This window comes from Stegodyphus dumicola, chromosome 8, assembly GCF_044657685.1.
Source record: "Stegodyphus dumicola isolate Sdum_Otavi_A_Nest chromosome 8, ASM4465768v1".
Taxonomy (NCBI): Eukaryota; Metazoa; Arthropoda; class Arachnida; order Araneae; family Eresidae; genus Stegodyphus; species Stegodyphus dumicola.
The window spans coordinates 58,945,217-58,958,804 of NC_140775.1; the positions used below are offsets into that span (position 1 = coordinate 58,945,217).

Genomic DNA, 13,588 nt, shown 5'->3' on the forward strand with positions numbered 1-13,588 from the left:
TGCTTTCTTTTTTTCCATGTGGTTTTCGTCATTTTGCGATTGTATGTGTTTCAGAGCAGGAAACGGCTTATTTTTCGCTTCCTTTTTTGCATGTGGTGTAACCGCCATTTTGTGATTGCATGAGTTTCTGTAAGTACTTTTTTGCTATTTTTAAATTCTATTTCTGTTTCACATATCTTTCTGTTCTAGTTAACGACCCTAATTCCAATCCATCTTTGTCTTCAGCCTTTAAAGAAATTACGTTTTAGTTCTGGTTTCATCAACAGATGGAGCCAGTGGCTTATCTCCTGTCCAGGCTTTCTTATCTAATCATTATATCTTATCTCGTTCATTTGCACTTTTGCAGCTGAGGATGATGGTTTGGTAAAACCATCGAAACTAGTCATGTGAAAATTTGAAAATATAACGCTGATTTTTGTTGCTTGACTTTCGAAATTAATATTTGTTCGGCGTTTCTTAATTAATCTTAATTAGCAAAAGCTCATTACAGTATTTTAATTTTATGCTGATTTTGACTTCCTCTCTTACCAGAAGGATCCAAACTGATCCTTTTGATCTTTCATTTAATTCATTTTCCACATTTTAATGACCTAATGTAATTTTTACTCATTCGTGCATTTCTAATTAAGAAATCAAATTGTATAAAAATTAAACGCAGTAAAGCCCTAATACTTAGAGCTATATTAAAATAAATAAAAACTCAAAGCAAACAATTACTATTTTTTTATCAAAAATTACAGCTATAGTAAAATTTATATGGCATCACTTTTAATTACATAAATAATAAATGCATGAAAGCCCTAAAAAACTCAGAGCAAACAGTTACTAATTTCTAATTAAAAATTACAGTCACAATAAAATTTATAAGGCATCACACTTTTAAGGCTCCTTTCAAAATTTAATGCACTAAATGTTAAAGGAAAATATATTTATACAGTACAAAGCGCAAAATCCAGAGATGTTGGGATTTGGGAATTCCACATTTTAGAAATATGTGAATTTTAAATTATCAGTTTAAATCTGGTAAGATGGCATATAAACATAGCAACAATGGGATTTCACTTATTGTTTAGGTCAGGTCAGAAAAATGCTAACTCTCCAACAAAGCTGGCACCAGAGCCAGTGTGACCATAATGGATGTCTAAATTTTAGAGAAACACTAAGCAGTAAAGATCAGATATGACAAAATTTTTAGAATTTAAGGAGGTACAAAGACAGTAGAATTTAGGACCTGCAGAGATTGCATCAGATGGCAATGAGTAGTGTCTGCCCTGCCTCCTCCTACAACTCAAGAACTGAAAATCAGGACTGTGGAGTCAGAAGGGAAAATGACCGACTACAATTCCGAATCAGACTCCTAGAATTTTAAAGACTCCGACTCCCTCCTATATATATATATATGTGTGTGTGTGTGTAAACAAACACACATGTAACAGGTTATTGTTTGCATACATAAAAGAAGTAATAGATCCTACAGAAAAAAAAAAAAAAAAATGATGGCATAGCAGATTTATATTAATTAGCATTTATTGTGAAATGGAAAAACTGGCATTAGTAATTTCTAAGAAACACTAGAGCTTTGGCAAGAACTTCTTTGACAGAGGACCATAGATCTGATTTGATGAACTTCAGAGCTGAGAATAGTCTTCCCACACTAACTTTAGTAGAAGGAAGAGCTGTTACTGTTACAGCTACTTGTTTTAACTTTTTAGGATAGATTTGTATAAGTTCGCGATCACATTCCTTCATTTCTTCAAGGGCTGAGTAGAAATCTTGTTTGTATTTTTGCATTTTTATATATAAAGGCTCTTGGTTCTTTATTTTCATTTGCTTTGTCTTAGTCTTTTCAGGATTATACAAATATTTCTAAAAATCTAATTCACCATCGGAAGATGATGATAGAGACTCAATCGCAGGATCTGCAATTTGACTGTCTTGATTTGAGTACTCCAGTTGTTCTGAGAATAATTTCATTCTTAGTGAAAGTTTATAAATAGCTTACTTTGTCTTTTTTCATTTCTTTGTCATCCAACAGAAATTTGTTGTTTTGGATCTACATATATTAATCTCGGCAAGATCTCGCTGTCTAGCAAACTAGTTTCTCTTTTTTTTCATTGAGGAAATGATTCCTTCTGCAATAAGCCCTCCCAGTTTAGGAAGAACAACGATCACATTCTTCTAGTCCCGTAGAAACAAATCTCCTATTAAGCCTTCAGATTGCAGCATTTTTGTGGCTACATACGGTGTAGAAAGAGTTTCTAATTCTTTCAAGATCATCTCAGTCTTTCTGTTAGTGAAACATTAGGGTTATCTATATCTCCTAGAAAAGTTCCTAATTCTAGCAAAATCTTTATTATCAGATATGTACTTTTCCATTGCATTGATTGATAAAAAATTTCTCCTTTTCCTCCTTGTCTCCCAAGAATGGGATCAATTTTGGAAGTTCTTGCTGCTATTGCTGCTTGCCTAAATTTACCAATGAGATTTGTATCATAAGGTTCTGCAACCGATTTCAAGGTATGGACTGCACAACACATTTGTTTGATTGGGTAGAGTTTTGATGCCTCTTCAACAACATCATCTAAAGCTTCATATGGATATTCTTGAGAAACTTCAGTATCTAAAGCAGTTCTTTTTTTATCTATTGTAACAATTTATTCATGTTCTGTTTTAACCATATTAGATATTTTTGAGTGTCGGTGACCCAAAAATATCTAATATGGTTAAAACAGAACATGAAGAATTTGGTGACCCAACATGCATTTTGCAGCCATGGGCTCCTTTTTCTTGTGAATTATACTGCAATAATGCATCTATGAGAAGAGGTAACTAAATGTATCAGTTCAATGAATAGTGGCAAATATTACATCTATTGTCCTCCCTTATATTTATTTATTAATATGTCAATAAAATAGAAAATAACTATATATTTATTAATGTGTATAGTCCATAAATAAAAATAATAACTCAGTTCGCCTTTTTTTTCTTCCAATTCACTTTAATTTCCTTTCAAATTCAAACTATCCAACAAAATCCAAAGTCGGAGTTGATTCGTTTTTAGTGACTCCAACTCCTTTTACCCAAAAATCTGCCTAACTCCGATTCCGACTCCACAGCCCTGCTGAAAATGTCATCCTGGCCAAAATCAACTACTACATTAGTTATTAACTACAGTGCAACATCCTAGCCAGCAGATTTTGAAAGTGACATCCAGATTTTAGACTTTGCACCATATTTACTTTTATACATTTAAATAAAAATGGTTTGTCTCATATTGAAACAAATATAAATGGTAAAGGCTGACAAAAACAAATCCCTTGCAGAATACTTAAAATTTTAAACATTAGTTAAGAGTTTTATTCTTTTACAGCAGTTTTTTTTTTTTTTTTTTTTTTTTTTTTTGCTTTTTTCCTATAGTATCCTACCTCAGCAATAAAATATCAACAAGTGCAGTAGTTTCTGCCGTTGAACAGGTATAAGTGTCATTTAAACCATCTGCATAAGAAACCTAGAGTGGATTTTAAATGCCTTCAGTATGCAAGTTACAGAAATCGTTCTATTGTGAGTTATAAGAAAAAGAGTACATTACATATACAGTTTTGATTCAGGTAATACAAAATATTAACTGCACTGGGCTAACTGAGATTCTACTACATTATAAAACATAAAATTACTTACTTTGCAAAATCTGTGAAAAGATTAACATCAAATATGTGGTGCTTATCAAGTTTGTACCCATTTGTTGATTTCACTGCTTCAATAGCATTTTCTGGAGATGCAAATTCAAAGAATACATATCTGTAAAAGTATTAAATTTTTATTAATACTTATAATTTAAAAGTTGCATTTTTGTAATAACCAGGATGCCCAAATGCTCAATTAAAAAAAGCAAAAAAAAAAAGCAAATTTAGATTGGCAGAGATTTTTAATTAAAGTATCACTTTCCAGGGTAATCAAACACAGGTTCTCCTGTTTAGGAGCAAACAAAAAAAAAAAATCTCTGGCTCCTAAACAATTATTACAATCATGATTTCATTAACTGGTAACAGAATTAATATTATACAAAACGAAATAAACATATTCAAAGTTTTAACAACATTCAATGTATACAAATTTTAAACATGCTATGCAAAAATAACAATGCGAAATGCAACAACAGCCATAACGCAAAATGAGATAAAGTTTTTGAATCCAAAACTGGACTGTAATTGCTCTAATTTTTTATGACACTCTTTGCATTTCACTTTCTTACAAATAAAAGGGGAAGGAACTTTCAGAATCCAATACCACAGTTGCCTTTATCTTTTAAGGCATTCAGTATCATTTACTCTTTTATGCAAAGATCAAACCTTCAAGCTCTCTGTTTTGCTCTATATTTACTGGCAGTCTAATACCACTTTACTGATTTGGCTTCCTCAATGACATCCAGCTCTATTTTCTCCTTCAGTCCATCTCCTACAAATCACAGTTTCCTCTTCATTTTTCCTCACTACCAAACTCAGCAGTCACTCTAGAATGCTCTGTAGATGACACACTTAATACTGAGAGCTGCAGTAGTAGTTAGATCATGTTTGAAGAGATATGACTACAAAATAAGATGAATGGTCACAAGCCCCACATATAAAGAAAAGATTAATATGGGATATCAGCGAATTTCAGACACATGTACACGACAACACCTACTTCACTTAGTTAAGGTGATTCATTCCACTCTGGAGCAATAAATGCAATGTATACTTTATTAAATTATCAACAATTAAAGAAAAACGAAAAAGCTGATATCATGAAAATTGGGACTACATGAACTGCTGCTAAACAAAATTTCCAATATAATAGGAAAATATGCATAACAAAACAAATGACGACAGTGGAACCTCTAGATACGAGTACCTCTATATATGAAAAATTCGCGATACAAGGAAAATATGAGTGAAAAATTTGTCTCTTAATACGAGCAATGAGCCAGGTTGTTGGTATGCATGGTACCATTTACCGATCCGGTTCGAATCAGGGAATTCCCTCGTCAGATCATTCAGTGTTCTTTGATCTATGTGTTTATGTGCTTGTGCGTCAATTGTTTATTATATTTAACATGAAATGCCTCCCAAGTTGCCCCCAGGGGTGGTTCGACCAACTACTAATTTCAACACTCAATGGGTAATTGTGAGCCATGAATAGGTATTATGATTTTTTAATCATTTTATTATCTGTGTATGAGCTACACACATATTCAATTTCATCAAAAACAACCACCTCCTTCATGGTGCATCAATTTTTTTTTTTTTTTCAAAAGAGTGTATATGCCCAAAGAAAAAAAAATTATAGATACTAATAATTTTTTTATATACTCTAGCACTTGTATTTCAAATACATATCATTAAGAAAATCATTTATTTGTTTTATTTCAGTTTTCTTTAACTTGTAACACCAGATAATGTGTTGCATTTCAATGACTAGAAAAAAAGCATTTGTTGCCAATGCACAATTTTCTGATAATGACACAGTAGATACTTGTAATAATGATAATTTCTTATAATTAGTGGAGTAAAAAATCCCCAGTTAATGAGAGCACGTTGAATCAATTTTCCCTCCGCATTTTTATTTAGGACATGAAGGGTCTCCATAATAATAAGTATTAACTGCGTTTCTCTCATTAACTCACTTTTTTGTTACTTGTCGCAATTTCTCCACCCAAAAGTATTTTGTAAATGTCGTTCAAATCCATAAAACAACCTTTATTTCACTCAAACTTTTTTATTGCTTATATTTCCAACAACTCTTGAGACAGAGCCACATTTTAACAACTCTTGAGACAGAGGTTAGGTCATTTGAATATGACAAAGCACACAAGGACTATCTGCCTACGGGAAAGTCGCCTTCATGGAAGACTTTCTAATGAAAACTGGTTCATAATCACATTATACATGGGAAAGGAATGAAAAATAACCATGCAGTCAGCCCATTCGCCTTGTCTGGAATCTTGTCAAGGTATCTGCATTCGACCGCTGAACAGACAGAAACTTGTAGAAAGCACAAAAGAAAAAAAATCATATGAAACTGAAGCATATGTACAACAGATTCTAGATGCTGCACAATACAAAACTTGGAGTTCATTGCTGAATTCTGAAGGGGGGGAAGTAGCTGCTATCTTAGTGGGTATTTCTAATTTTAAATCCAGCAAATGTTTTCACTACTTAAAAAGCCTCTCAGGCATAAAGTTTAGAATGCATGACACGTAAAGAACTCCTGCCTGTGATTAGCATCATCTCTTTTCGCAGGAATGCCTTCTCTCACTACACTATCACATGATGGAGGAATGAATGACATGCACAACTTTATAGAGTATTTCTCCTACCTTCTTAGCATGCCTTCGAGGTGCAATGCACAACTTTATAGAGTATTTCTCCCACCTTCTTAGCATGCCTTCTTGGTGCAACGGTCAGCATGCTCGGCATATATTTGAGAGGTCTGAGGTTTGAGTCCCGGCAAGGGCACTGTTTATTTTCCATGTCTCCTGTCTTGAAATAAGCTAATGTACCAACAGGGGTGCAAAAACTAAAAAAGGTGGTGGATGATGATTCTCCGCCACCAGGATTTGGCGATTGGGCCCCCTAATCCCCAGTCACCCTTTAAAAGGGAGAGTTTATTCCCTTTTACAGTATTTTTCCCATCCTTTTAGCATGCCTTCGGGGTGTAATGGTCAGCATATATTCAAGAGGTCCGAGGTTCGAGTCGCAGCGAGGGCACTGCTCATTTTTCATGTCTCCTGCTTCGAAATAACCTAATGTCCCTACGACTTTATATATCATATATGATCTGTCACACTGGAATGCTTTACGTCTCACAAATATACACTGGTGTGCAAAAATTAAGGACGAGACGGTTTTTTCAATATAACTTTGTACAAAAGCTTTCCAAATCAACACATTTAATACCGTAAGATCCCCAATACGTAAGGACATGAGTAATGTAAGCAACACTTACTAAAAGAGAAATCAGAGGGATAAAAAGAAGCTTTATTGAAAAAGTAGCATGGAGCGCAATGCGACTGAAGGCTGAAACATCCCTGTGATGGGTGTCCAGCAAGAAACATCTGGTCTTTAATAGGGGATATGATCTCCCCTGACTGCTAGGCAGGTTTCACAGCATCTGCCCATGCTGAGAATGAGGGTGTCAATGAGTTGTTGAGGCATTGCTGCCCATTCGTCTTGCAGCTCCAATCGAAGCTCCGGAATCGTTACTGGTGGTAAGGTACAAACTGCCAAGCGTCTGCCTAGAAAATCCCATACATGCTCGATGGGATTGAGATCCGGAGATTGTGCCAGCCGATCCATACGTTCAACATCCTCACTCTCTAAGAGCTGTTCGGCAGCTACTGTGCGATGATATGGTGCATTGTTATCCATGAAAAGGAACTGCGGACCCATAGCGCCTCTAAAAAGATGCACAATTGGAAGAAGAATCTCGTTACAATAACGGGTCCCGTTGACTGAACCTGCGTCGAAGATGTGAAGGTCTGTACGACTACCAAGCATGATGCCTCCCCAAACGAGAACACCGCCACCTCCATACCTGTCCCTTTCAATGATGTTAGAGGGATGATTGCAGCTTCCCCACTCTCTCCAGATGAGTATGCAATGAGAATCGCTACTCACACTGAATCTGCTCTCATCTGTAAAGAGTACTCGTCCCCATTCATTGTCTCTCCAATTCCGGTGTTCCCGGCACCACAGAGAACGCCTTCTCCGATGGGCAGGCGTTAGAGGTACACACCGTACAGGGTGTCGTGCAAACAGACCACTACCGTGCAGTCTTCTGGCCACGGTAAAACGCGATATTGGTCATCCAGTCGCTTGTGTCGAGTGTCTAGCGATTTCTCCCGCTGTCTGCCGCCTGTTTCTTCTGGCCTGTAAGACAATATACCAGTCATCTGCGGGTGTGGTTCCTTGTGGACGACCACTACTAAACCCCCGGATAGCTGTTCCTGTAGTTTGAAATTGTCTCCAAAGTCGTGAAACGATGTTGTGAGCAATTCCGAACTCTGCAGCCACACTTGTCACACTGCGGCCTTCCTCCAACTTCCCAATGATTCGACCTCTGGTAAAAGCATCCAGATGTCGTCTAACAGATTGATTTATTCGCCATTTCTCGCTGAGGCAGCAACTCGGTGTGATTTTAACTGCTATACGGCGTGCAATCTCTTTGCCAGAAATACTAATCTTACACAGACAACATGCTTTATACTACTCAGACACTCCCCCATTACGTCTACCTGCATATCTGAACATGTGCTGCCGTACATCGCCTTAATCTCCTGATTGGTCTTTCTGTCCGCTCTGCCTCTTCATTCAGCTGATATGCTAATTTTTCGACTTTGTCCTTAATTTTTGCACACCAATGTATATTTGCCCTATGGCTAAAAATACGAGCATATGCCCCATTTCATACACCATGTACTGAAAGCTACAGGTTATTACATAAAGTTCCATATCACCGCACTTATCTTTCTGTTCACTTATTCATCTATCCCTGAAAGCTTTGCATTAATTGTCATAATAGGGTCTAAGGACTTTGTTTCTATCTAAATGTGATTCTTCTTCCTTCTCTTTATGTTCAATTAAAAACTGCAAGACAAAAATAACTGCTGTAGTTTTTCTATAAATCAAACATACTACACATAATTTTTAGTATTTTAGTTATCTTATATTTAAGCTTTGTTTCATACATCACTCAAAAATCTTTAGTTAATAGGTTAAAAGTTAATAGAAACATTTTGCAACATTCTCTGTTTCTGAATAATATGATTCTGGAAAAGGCCCCATTTAGGCAGTTTTGGGAACTTATATTTCAAACAATGAATAATTCATGTGCAAGTTTACCAAGAAAAGCTTTTATCATTTCATGCATTCAAAGGAGAATTAATTATGACAAGTATTTCTCAAGAACCACATCTGCATAGGAAGTGCCAAATGAGCTTTGATATTTTATTACATAGTTTTCATTAAAATTAGGTATTGCATATTAACACAATTTCGATGGGAATTTTGCAATTTTGTTCAGAAAAAAAGAATGATAACATAAGTCATCATTCAATTCAGTAAGAGTTACTTATCAGTTGCAATTTGGTTAAAATCCAGGATTGCTAGACTATCAATAGTTATCATAAAATGGCAAAAATGACTAATATATCAACTTAGATACACTTTAGAGCAACTTAAAAGACAAATTTTAATCATTAAGTAAGGTTCTGCTGTGTACATGGATTCTTCCCCCCCCCCATATACAGCGATACTTTTTGTTAAAAAAAAGCACTAAACACCGAAGTGCACAAATGAATACAAAAATGTCGATACAGCTTGCCTGAAGAATTGTTAACACATGGTTGCCAAAGATTGGCACATTCTGAAAATTTGACAGCTTTTATTATGGTGATTGTGCTAATTATACCAGCACTCAAAATTAAAGTTAATTGATTTCTGCAAGGCACTTTCTGCTTACGAAGAAAAAGCTTCAAGGATGATGTAAAGATGGAAATGTTCCTACCTAAGCCATATAAACATAGCGGAGAAAATCTATATGGATTGTTCTGTTACCAAAATGCAATGTTCTAGAGCTTTAATATCCAATCAACAGAAAGTTTCATTCAGCTCTAAAGAAATGTTTTGTTATTATATAAAAAAAAAAACTATCATTACAACTGTTACAAAAAAAAATGCACTATCAGGACTAACAGCTAAACAAACAAGCTCAATTAATGAGACAATAGATTTCAAACTAATAGCAGTCAAATGATAAAAAGCATAATTTAAACTCAAGTTACTACCCTCCATAAATATGAATGATTAAAAAATTCATTTAATCCAGAATAATAATAATACAACACAATTCAATAACTGTACAACTAACTGATAAATATTAATTATTTAAATATTTGAAACATACCCTTTTGTTACACCATTTTCATCCATGGGATAGTCAACTGTCACAATTTTACCAAAGTTTGAATAAAGTTTATAAAGCACATTTTTCAGCTTTTCAACTCTTTCTGGACCAACTTTAGGGATACCATCAACAATAATAACAGATTCCACTCCATCAGTTTCACGGGGCTTGTTTTTCAATAAATCACCAAGGAGTTCTAAATAATGATTTTGCATAAAGGATATAAAAATTAATATGAAACACAATTACACTGATTTTTTAATTACTGTAACACAAAACTAGCTAGAAATTTTACAATTTCATAAAACGAAACATATGCTAAAAAATTTACTACTAAAGTTGTTGTATGGAGCTTATACATTTATCAGGATCTACAAAGAAATTGAAGAAAAAATCACTATCCTTAATACTGTACAAATCAGGATCAAGAGAATTAACTCCTACACACATACACTCTTATAACCATGTGTAATATATGTACATCTGTGTAACAACAACCCTAAAAAAAATCAGTTAAAAAAAGAGCAGTTAAAAAGTTTTATTTGTAAACATTTATAATAAATACTAAATACACTTTTTTTCCAAAAACTTCTGTTATATAGAGAGTTTCGAGACCATGGTTAAATAGCTTTACTTCAAGGTACCATGTTATATCTGAAATTCCTATATGTTAAATGTTAAATATGAAACTACTTGCCGTGAAAGGTAGTGATCGTATAGTGAAACGTGTACAGCATTTTTGCGTTGTGAAAAAAATGCATCCCGGGACCGCGCCGTGAGAGGATCGAAAACATAAGAAAAACATACACAAGAAATATAGCAAAAAACATATTAAATATATAAAGAAAACATACTGTAAGAGGTTCCAGATTAAATATCAGTTCATTCAATTACATCACAATAAGAAAAATCTTAACCTCATCTGAGAGTCTTTCATTTAAATTCATAAAAAAAACTTAAGGTTTGTCTAGTAAATTAAAAGAAAGGAAAGGGAAACAATTTAAGGCCTGAGAGTTAAATTTTAGATTCGACGTTGTTTTTACTGCTACGGACGTTTTTGAAAAACTTGCCTAAAGTTCAAACACACCAAAAAAAAATATAACTTATCTTGAGGGGACATCTTGAAGTGGAGGACTCGTATCTTAATAAGAGTTGACGTCGACCGGGCTCATCGTTACACTGGTATGTTATTTTTCCACTGTAGAACAGGAACAGGAGCACTGCTGCCCAGGACGGCTATCCGCTTGGTCCTGAAAGTCCTATGTCAACACGCAGGTAACTCGTTCAAATTTCGCCTCTTTACCAGCACGCGGCAAGGAAGAGGGTTTTCAGCTTCAGGTCAGAAACGCATTTTCTAGGCAATTACGGCTCGCCTGTTCTTACTCATCCCAAGAGCAAGCTTCACGAGTAACGTCCCAAGTAAGTTCCACCCGCCAGTCAGTAAGAGAGAGAATCCAACTCGAATTTCCTTCAAGCCAGTTTTCAAGAGCAACGTCCACAAGTCCAGCAAGCCCGAAAATCAGCGAGTCAGTCAGAGAGTCAGCCAAAAAGTAATCCAACTCGAATTTCCTTCGTCTCCTTCACAAAACGGGCTCCCACTATGGCTTCACTTATCGCCCCCTTAATTTTGGCAAAATTTGCGCTTTCAACTCCAGAATGCGGAAATAAGGGTGATCGCGCATGCGCGCCTTTCTTCACTTAGCCAACAACCGGACCCTCAATCGCCAAAAACCTGAATGACTTACATTGAAAGACAAGTAGCAACCTTTGACCTTTCTGTCACGTACTTTCCTCTCTTAATGTCAACTAACAATGAAAATTCTTTCTCGAACATTCTAAAGGACAAAGCGCGCGAAATCATGACTTGGCAAAAATTGCCTCCCTTTCCCTGCTTCTTTCACAATGAATAAAAGTTTGTACAAGATTTGCAAATAGAGGAAAATAAATAATACTCATTTAAACTAAATAATATTTCCAGAAGCATCTGTTTTTCCCCAAAATTAAAGCCTTAAAATAAATAATTCATAATCAAATAAAAATTAAGATTTCCATAAATCACAAAATCATTCACATAGTTTTTACAACGCTATCAGATAATTTCTCTACATAACATTCCTTTCCCCTAAGGAATTAAATTTTGGTTTACCAAAATTTAGAAGACAGACACTTCTTGAAATACCATGACTCATACTGTGCAATAAGGCTAAAGGATAACATAATGTAACAATATTTCACACGACTCCTTGGTAACAGTGACGTTACTGACACATTAAATTTCAAGTCCAAAATGTGCAAGTAAAACAACAAAATTAATCAAAGCAATTACTAATTAAAATACTCAAGGAAGATCATCAAACATAATTAATCAAAAACATCAATTAAATCACTTAATTAATTAAACCTAGAAATACTCAGAACACATACAAAAATAAAAATTAAAAATAAGGCGTTAATCACAAACAAAATATGTCTAAGATCAAGCATTCAATAATTTTATGACAAAAAGAATTTCTCCTTTTTTTTTTTTTTTTCCAGTTCGTTACATCACACTAGTGTTGCAGTCTCTGTGTGGCCACATTTCTGAACGTTTATTTAACTATTCATTCTTTCCTTTCAGTCCATTAATGTAAACAATTTCACCTGAGATCGAACACATTCTACTACTGTTGACAATTTCCACTGAGCACAATCATGGAGTACATTAAATGAGTACGGAGTTATCAATGCGAGCGAGGGAAAACCCTGTAGTTAGAAATCATTGTGTTAGCAACTCCCCCCTGCAGCCTTCAACGCGAGCAACTGAAAGCAACAATCCCGTAATGTGAACTCAGCACAACAATAGCTTTAGTAGAGAAACTTGACCTTAAAAGAAACCAGATTTCACCCTCCTACATCTCACCTTCGACCAAGGAAGAACAATCACTCTTTCAAAGTTGAAGAAGACTTTATCTGTCAATTTTTTCCTTTACGATAGATAAGCCACTGAATGTGTTCGGATACTCACACCCAAAGAAAGAAATAATCTAATCCAATTGTTCACACCAAAAAATTAAAATAAATAAAAATAAGATAATTAACGCGCCGCAGATACATAAAATACATTCCTGAGAAAATAAACACACTAATAATTCAAACAATTCCAAATAAAATATGTCACAAGAACGTATTCAAACAAAGAGTAAAGACCCCCCTAAGTACTACGAAATTGAATAACTTCCAGGAATGAATCCCAAACAATCACGTCTAAGAACAGAAGCGGCCTGATCAGGGCCAAGCATTAGAAAAGAAAAGAACGTTACAACACAAGGAACCTCGGAACCAGCCGAAAATACCCCACACAAAAAAACCAGAAAGAAAGAAAACGTGATTGTCCAAAAATTCAGTTCAACCAAAATCAATTCCGAAAATAGCATAACGAATACGCTGTGCAAATACCAATTAGAATTTTATCCAATACACCCACAAAAAATAATAATAATAATACAACCTAATGCATATACAAAATAACGTTTGGCCAAACTGAAAAAGTCAAACTATATAAATATATATATATATATCTATATGTATATATTTCGCTAAATTCTGATTTACTGAGTCCAAAAATAAATGTTTGCAAAGCCCTACATTAGTAAGCAACAAAACCCTG

General features: G+C 34.8%; 1 protein-coding gene across 1 annotated transcript in view; it reads right to left on the reverse strand.

Moving 5' to 3' along the window:
• Window positions 1-13,588, reverse strand: part of eIF3b (eukaryotic translation initiation factor 3 subunit b) — a 103,961-nt gene that overhangs the window by 67,657 nt on the left and 22,716 nt on the right. The window contains exons 2-3 of the mRNA XM_085821887.1: window positions 9,943-10,138; window positions 3,679-3,798 (exon numbers count right to left, since the gene is read on the reverse strand). Of these exons, the coding sequence (XP_085678013.1) occupies window positions 3,679-3,798; window positions 9,943-10,138 (316 nt within the window). The remainder of the gene's footprint in view (window positions 1-3,678; window positions 3,799-9,942; window positions 10,139-13,588) is intronic.